Source organism: Papaver somniferum, chromosome 11, assembly GCF_003573695.1.
Source record: "Papaver somniferum cultivar HN1 chromosome 11, ASM357369v1, whole genome shotgun sequence".
Taxonomy (NCBI): domain Eukaryota; kingdom Viridiplantae; phylum Streptophyta; class Magnoliopsida; order Ranunculales; family Papaveraceae; genus Papaver; species Papaver somniferum.
In genome coordinates this window covers 125,726,393-125,734,459 of record NC_039368.1, presented here as the reverse complement: position 1 = coordinate 125,734,459, position 8,067 = coordinate 125,726,393, and the positions used below count along the sequence as shown (strand labels likewise).

Below are 8,067 nucleotides of genomic sequence, written 5' to 3'. Positions count from 1 at the left end.
AACGAATTATTGTTTTCTGTGTTTTCTCTTTTTCTTTTCTTGGTTCTTTTTTTCTTTTCAGAACAAAGTAAGAGATCGGGGGAATGACTGCAAGTGAGTCATGGCTAATATCACTATCTCTTAGACGAATCTTTACATTTGATCCGATTTAGTTGATTTTCCTTGTTTTCAAAAACAATATACCAAATAATTTTTAGAAAATAAAAACAAGGAAAAAATGGTATGTTTTTAAAACAGTAGAAAACTGTTTTTGAAAATTGTACCAAACATGCTCTAAATTTCCAATAGCAGGAGCTGATTCAAATCCTCAACAAAGAGACTGCTGCCTGAAATTCCTTGGAGAGTAATCTGTATTGTATATAAGACATCCAAACTAAGGCTCGTTTCTTTTGTTCTTGTTCCCTTTTCACTGCATCGTAACATCCACAATGTATGGACCTCTCCAAACACCCCTCCCTTCCCCTCTCAAATTAATTTCTTTCGTGGAAATTGCCTTCCCTGTCTTACTTAACACCAGGGAATCACTAGTAAACTGGAATACAATTTTACCAGACTTTTACAGGTTGGAACTTGGAACCCCAAAGCAATCAAAAAACTGAGTAGTTCTGACCAATTCCACTTGCCAGACACCTACTACATACACTACTACTGTTGTTATGATTTCTCTGTAATTAAGCCAAGGAGAATTACATACCCCAGGAGGAGGATTACAAAATAAGGTCATCAAAAAGAGAGGATTTACCTTACAATGCCTGCGCAGGACTGGGGGACTACAAAAGCAGGTCACTGTGTACAAAATTATATCACTATACAGGCCGTTGTGTCAGCCCATATGTTTTCAGTCCCATTCACAAATTTACAAGACAGGCTATTAAGCAAACAGAAAGTTCCAAAACATTTCAGTCCTCTCATCTGCCTCCAAACCCAAATAAACTCGATAACACCAATGCTGTGCCAATTCTCTACCTTCACGTCCATATTATGGTTCATTGTTGTCCCTGCACGTTCATTTACTCAACGTTATCTCAAACCAAACGCACGTAAAATACTCAATGAGATGATAATTGAAGAAACTTCCTTACCATTTACCAGCTTTCATCAGCCGCTTCCACTTGGACCTTAAATCTTCATTGGTACGACCATCATGGAAGACATTATGTCCATATTCCAACATATCCTTCCATGGTCTGCGTTTACCAACTTTTACCAGATAATGATAGGCTTCCTGCACAAATTGGAAATTAGGACAGTTTTTGAGTTAAGTTTCCCACCAGAAAGAAGTATAAGAAACTCCAACTGACCTTTAACATGCGCACTTCCTCGGGAGTCCAGGGATCTGGCAGCCTTTCTGTGGCCACTTCATCCTCATAATCACAGTCATCTTCATCTTCTTCATTGTCATCCACATCATCGTTTTCTTCTCCATGTTCTTCTTCAGTGACTTGTTCTGATTCAACAACTCCAGCATTTACAATCGGATGTTCACTTTCACTTAGTCTGTGGATAAATATAACCCAATACAGAGATTAAGTTCTTGGCAGACCACAATTTCTGGAGTAATTATGACTTATAGAGATTGTGATTTGTTATAATCAATATAGTACTTTTTCTTCAACATGTACCTGGACTCAAAAGATAGCTTTCGCTCATTAACGACCAGACCGCAATCTCCAACTTCATCCATCATTTTCCGAGCTGCTCTCGTAGACGGAAAATCGATAAATGCGATTCCACGGCAGACACTAGATTTCTTTTTCACCATCACTCGGACATGACGAAGGGGACCCCATTGCGTCTAATAACAATAAAGACAGTTCAAATTGACAGGTGAATAATCAATTCAAAACAAAAAAAATTCCTATCAAACACGCAAATGAGTCAAGTGGACAACTATAAGAACGAAACTCAGAGTAGGAAGTTTAGAGATTTTACTAAGATCTGATGAATATATTCTACAGTTGCCTCTTTTGGCAAACCCTTCACCATGACAGTAGCAGTCGGAGTCTACAAGTGAAGCCGGCAATTCAATAAGCGTGTATTTTGGTGTAAATAACAAAGATACTAATGATTTATGGGTGTTATCATACCGCACGCCCGTGGCTGCAAACTTGGGGAGACCTTGATCTTTGACGGTCGCCATGTCCAGAAGGCCGAGAATGTCCACGGCTCCAATGTAGATGCTCTAACAACAAACTTTGAACTCGAAAAGCAAAATCGAATACAACTTTAATCAACAAACTTTATTCTCCCTTGGCCTACCTTAAGTAAATTTCATATTGGCTCGAAAAACAAAATCGAATAGAACATTAACCAGCTACTGTTCTTAAAAGGGGTCTGTATGGGTGGAGAGTCTGTGACCGATCAAACGGTTGGCTTTGAATTGAAAAGAGCAGACAGACACCTCAACATTAACAGGCATTAACATCCTTTGCTGCTACTAAAGAAGACTACAATAACTAACAGATGGCTAAATACTGATATCAAGTATACATACCCCATTACTTCTTTGGCCTCCTGTTTCTTCAATTTTGCCCTCTTCTTCTTGTTTTTGTTATAATTCACCATATCTATCTCTACAATAGACAAAAAAGAACACAAAAAAACAAGAAGAGTTAAAAAATGGGAGAAAAAGTAAAGTCCTTGAGAGAAGAACTACAGAAAAGAACAAGACAAATCACAGATCTAGACATACAAAATCTTAAAACAGAGAAAAAATAATCCTAAAACTGAGAAGAGGTAAAAGTTGTTTGCTTATGAGAAACATTGAACCTTGATCTTTGAGCTAAGGGGTTGAAGATAATTAACAAAATTAGTGTTAGGGTCTAGAAACAAGAAGTAAAAATTGGGGGAAAATCAAATTTAGAAGTAAACCTCTGAATGAAAACTCTCAGCTCAAAGCCTCTTCAATCACTTATTTCTCTAATGTTTGAAGTAAATCTATTTAGAAATTATTATAATATTATATTAATGAAAAATAAAGAAGAAAAACTACCTGATTTTGGTATGAAAAAGAATTACATCTGTTCTTTTGCCTTCTAAGGCAAAATCCCGCCAAAAATTGGCATTTGCAACTTCTAGGTGCCGGTCAAGTTCACCACCAATATCCACTGCGCCATAATATCCTCTGGTCCAACACCACCAATATCCACTGCGCCATAGTACATTAGTACACCATAATATCTTCTGGTCCAACAAATAGCTGCTTACTTTTCACCATAATATCTTCTGTTCTTTTTATACCTCAACAGAACACCAGAATCCCACCAGCATAAAAAAAGTGACTAGAACTGAAAAGGTGCCTAAATACCTCTCTAGGCAAAGAGAACAAGTTTCTCCCAGACCTTCAAATTTACAGTACAATTGGGTTTTAGATATGGCAATTCAGTAGTTTTTCTATCAACAAGTAAATATTTAGGTGAATAAGACAAATCATCATCTTCTTCTTCTTTCGTCACAGTAAATAAGACAGCACCACTTGGCATCAGAACCTTAATAGTGCTCCCGCTTCTTGTTAGAATGAGGAAATGATAACAAAAACTGAGGGACTGAGGCATTGGGCTTATGAGTTTCAAGGGAGACACCATTTATTTATACTGCTGTTCATACAGAATTTCTACATGTGCTTTTGAGTTGGGGGACATCTTCATTCCCTAGACGAAACTATCTGACCAATTGATGGGAAGTAGACATGGCAAAAATATCTTAGTACTGATTGAGCTTCTCTAACTCTTTGGAAAGATAATCAATGAGATACTATCTTCAATGGCAGGCCCTTCCAACAAAAAAAATCTTCAATGGCAGGAAGCTCTGTTGTCCAAACTTCCATGATTTTGGAATCTGAATTGCACAATTAGTTCTTCAGGACTACATGTGGGATTATTGATGGCGATAATGACAATGATGATGGTGTCGGTGTTTGCTTCTCTTGTGATATATGTCAGACTCCGAATAATCTGATGAACTTCAATCGGAGAATTGTCTTGATTTCCTTTTCCGATGCCTGTTGGAGTTTGAATTGTCAGATGAACTCGGGGAACTAGAATTGTCCGCTTCTTTTTTCTATGATGCTTCTTTCCTTCATTTTTCTCAATTAGTACACATAAATTTAGATAATTGAAATCATTAAGTGGAGTAACAATCCAAAGACAAAATATACAATTCTGTCAGTTCAGATGAACACTGTTTAATCAGCACATCAAATAAAATACCTTTGCAAAATGACACAGTGGCCGGAATGATTGCTCTGACCCTTGGTTCACCTTTCTTGATGCCATCAATCCTTCCCAGAGCGGGGTTGCTATCGATTATTGCAACATTCAAATGCCTTGTCAGCAGAATGCTTGCTAGGAAGTCCAAAAATAAAAATGACTTGATACAGTGAAAAGTACTATCTCGAATTTTAAAACCCTGTGCAATTCAGAATATCAAACTTTCATATTCTATTTTCCCCTGAGCGATACTATGATCATTTTTTTTATTGTTTTCGTAGGAACCATTTCTACGTTTCCAGAATCCACCTTGGCAGTCCCAAGGAAAACAAAGAAAGTTAACAAAGCTCCAACTACTTTGCAACAAGAGAACAATCCATCTTCATATAATAACTCAACTAGGTATATGACTAATTCCATATTCTGTTGAAGTAAATAGTGTCCTAATTTTAATGATACTTTGAATGATTCAGTTTCAGTTACGGTGATGAAGGAACAAGATAATTTTAGGTGTTGCAAGTGTTGTTAATTTGTTGGAACTGAATGTTTTTAGAAAAATCTCATGGCAGTGTTTCATTTATGGCAAGTAATGATATACAACGAAGCAAGACATTAAAACTTGTTAATAAGACTGGCAATAAATAAACAATATTATGTCCAAACTGGTCAGAACTGTTGAGTAAATCTTCTACAAAGTTGGTCAAATTGTTGCATAAGTCTGAGTCATCAGCACTAGATTATATTTCAACACATTAAGGATTTCAAATGGAAGTTAACTTAATTTTCATCAACGATGGAACTTACACAGAGCACAAGCAAAAGCAATTCCTACCATGCCTCCTCCAACGATAGCAATGTCATGCTAATCCACGTTACTTGCTATCCCACCCTTTAGCAGGTGCTCCTACACATTGGGAGCAAGCTAATTAGCACCTTGAAATATGTCCACATGACAAAATAAAACTCTTTGAAAAGCTGTAATGTTGCGAAGATCGTAGTAATATTCCTAAATAGGAGCTCAACAATTTATGACAAGCCAGAATAGAAAAGAAAATTATTCATCCATGCAAGTGCTATTTCATATTTTCGACGATTATCGAGTTAAAATTATACTTTTGCCAGTGCATCATTAGTAAAATTCTATTTTGAAACTTTGATTGAGCTAACAGTGTTTGCTACCACTTTTCGTGCCAAATACCTATATCAACAAACTAGCATATCCAAGTATCAGTAGGCAATTTCCCAGAAGAAAAAAAAGTAAGCACCACATACTGATTTTTTGCAATTCAGTTCATCATGAAATGGACCATAATAATGAGCATTTCTAATATTGATTTTCATGATGAACTGATTTGCAGTTCAGTTCCTCATATCATAATATTGAACATCAATTTTCTACTTTCCACTTAGCTATACTATGATTATTTTTTGCAGGAACCATTTCTACGCTCCCAGAACCCCACCATAACAGTCCCAAGGAAAACAAAGAAAGTTGATGAAGCTTCGACTAGTTTGAAACAAGAGAACAATCCATCTAAGTATAACGGCTCAACTAGGCATGTGACTATCACCATATTTCTGTTGAACTAACTACTGCCTTAATGTTACCGGTACTTGGGATTTTTCAAATTTTGTTTTGGTGATGATGGAACAAGACAGTTTTAGACTTTGTAAGTGTTGTTAAGCCATTGTAGCAGAATGTTTAAAGAACAACTTATGGTATTGCTTCCTCTATGGCAAGTTATGATACAACAAAGCAAGGAGCTGAGAACTTCAGAAGCTATACATAAACAGCACTCCCAATTAATAAATGATATTATGAGTCCAAACTGGTCAGAACTGTTGAGTAAATCTATTACCAAGTTGCCCAATGCAGTGGATGTTATCTGAGGCCATGAACCAGTGACCATTGCGACCAAGTTGGTCAAATTGTTGCATAAGTCTGAGACACCAGCACTAGATTATATCTCAACATATTAAGGATTCCAAACAGAAGTTAACTTAATGTTCATCAGTAGTGGAACTTACACAGAGCACAAGCAAGAGCAATTCCAACCATGCCTCCTCCAACGATAGCAATGTCATGCTGGTCCACATTACTTGATATCCCACACTTAAGCTGGTGCTCCTACACATTTGAAGCAAGCTAATTAGCACCTTGAAGGATGTCCGGATGAAAAAAATAGTGATATTTCAACAAATAGGAGCTCAACAAATTATGACAAGCCGAAAAGAAAAATTAGAACATGCACCAGAAGTGCTATGTCAAATATTCGACAATGACAAAAGGCAATACTCTCACCAGCACATCATTAGTAAAATTCTTCTTTGAAACTTTGATTGAGCTGATGGTGTTTGCTACCGCTTCTTGCGCCAGATACCTATATCGATAAATAAGCATATCCAAATATGAGTAAGCAATTCCACAGAAAGGAAACGTAACTACCACATACTACTTTTGCAATTCAGGTCATCATGAAATGAGAAATACAGAAAATAACTCTACCACATGCTGGGTGTCCAAATAGACGTATGACCATTACTGTGTTTAACAATTTAAACAATGTCAAAATAGTATGCAGAAAATTTATAGTTAAATTGTGTTTCAATAGCAAATTAGAGAAGACGTTCCCAACTAAAGATTGATCTAGTTTCGCAAGTAAAAAAATTCAATGAAATACTTTGACTGGTTAGTACACAGTAGGTCTATGTAATACAGACACCTACCTAGAGGAGAGACAATCTATCTTGACCCGCATGTGATTGCTTAAGTCAATTTCAACAAGTGTAGGGCCCTGGTTTACAACACTGGATATTGCTGGCAGCTCACAAATAGAACTTAAGTTCCCCAAAATCTTCCATGTCAATTCAGTGTCGGATTACCTGATAGACAAAAGGCAAAATATAATTAGAAAGTAGAAGGCGTGCTTTTTTGGCTACTGATACCCCTAAGGACAGATTCCAAGATTAATTTTCAAAACTACATCTGAACACAAGTCCAGGTTACTATCAGGGAATCAGTCACGAATACGAACTAAAAAACTGGAAACTAGATCCTCAGATAAAATCAAAATTATAGCTTCAAATCAACCAAATTAAAACAGACAGAAAGAGGGAAGAATCAGAGCCTACGTCCAAAAGGATCGATGAATTGATCTCCTCCTCCTTTCAGCATTTATTCTCAGAAATTGAAGCTTTTCAGTCGTTCCTTGTTGTCTTCTCGAACAAATTTTATTTGGGGAAATGAAATTTGAGTTTGGCGATAAAATTTTATAAAAGTGCCATCATGTTTAGACGACGGGATTAGGATATCCCATTCCAGCATTTTGGTAATACTCCCCCGTTCATGTAAAATTGTTACTTTCATTTTGCAATATTTTTGAACCCACAATCGGAGATATCAAAACTAATTGGGGAATAGAGAAAAAGGACCAAACCTGGATCCAAATATCAATTCATGGTCACCCCTTATCTAAGTGTTTTACGTAATAACTAATCTACTCCTCACTAATCATATTTAGTGGTTAAATATAATTAGGCAAGTTAATAGTTTAGTTTGATAATCATTAGAATAAATCGTTATCATTGAATTTGTTGATGCAACAACATTAAATCAAGATATTTATGATCATGAAAGTTTATGGGAAGAACCAACCATGAAAGTAAACAAGCTGAATATATAAGTGCTCCAATTAGTCATATATAGTATTAATGTATTGAAATTTGATTATTTTTTACGTCTGAAAAACTCAGTACCGGCATGGTAAAAGTATTATCGAGCATGCCGGTTGTGGGCGGGCATGGTCGATTCCCAAATGAACCATGCCGGTTTGAGGACAAAAACATACAGAAAAAATTT

At 36.3% G+C, this 8,067-nt stretch overlaps 1 protein-coding gene across 7 annotated transcripts; it reads right to left on the bottom strand.

Moving 5' to 3' along the window:
• Nucleotides 1-265: 265 nt before the first annotated feature.
• Nucleotides 266-7,581, bottom strand: LOC113320443. 7 transcript variants are annotated; one of them, XM_026568352.1, is made up of 15 exons: nt 7,341-7,581; nt 6,936-7,091; nt 6,511-6,589; nt 6,237-6,336; nt 6,068-6,150; nt 5,013-5,112; nt 4,209-4,297; nt 2,993-4,000; nt 2,495-2,573; nt 2,088-2,193; nt 1,933-2,004; nt 1,623-1,795; nt 1,302-1,497; nt 1,083-1,225; nt 266-998 (listed from the first exon to the last, which is right to left on the bottom strand). In XM_026568352.1, the coding sequence occupies exons 9-15, from the start codon at nt 2,563-2,565 to the stop codon at nt 980-982; spliced, it is 780 nt and encodes a 259-aa protein (XP_026424137.1). In that variant the 5' UTR covers nt 2,566-2,573; nt 2,993-4,000; nt 4,209-4,297; nt 5,013-5,112; nt 6,068-6,150; nt 6,237-6,336; nt 6,511-6,589; nt 6,936-7,091; nt 7,341-7,581; the 3' UTR covers nt 266-979. The 7 variants fall into 7 exon arrangements, with proteins under 7 accessions (XP_026424137.1, XP_026424136.1, XP_026424135.1 ...); XM_026568351.1 differs by lacking the exon at nt 6,068-6,150 and having other exon boundaries at nt 2,993-4,075; XM_026568350.1 differs by lacking the exon at nt 6,068-6,150.
• Between the last annotated feature and the right edge of the window lie 486 nt (nt 7,582-8,067).

Coding starts and splice junctions, on each gene's coding strand:
- LOC113320443 (XM_026568352.1), bottom strand. CDS start 2,565: ATGGTGAATTATAACAAAAACAAGAAGAAGAGGGCAAAATTGAAGAAA. Junction 2,194..2,494: donor GAGGCCAAAGAAGTAATGGG/GTATGTATACTT, acceptor TCGAGTTCAAAG/TTTGTTGTTAGAGCATCTAC. Junction 2,005..2,087: donor TTTGCAGCCACGGGCGTGCG/GTATGATAACAC, acceptor CTTCACTTGTAG/ACTCCGACTGCTACTGTCAT.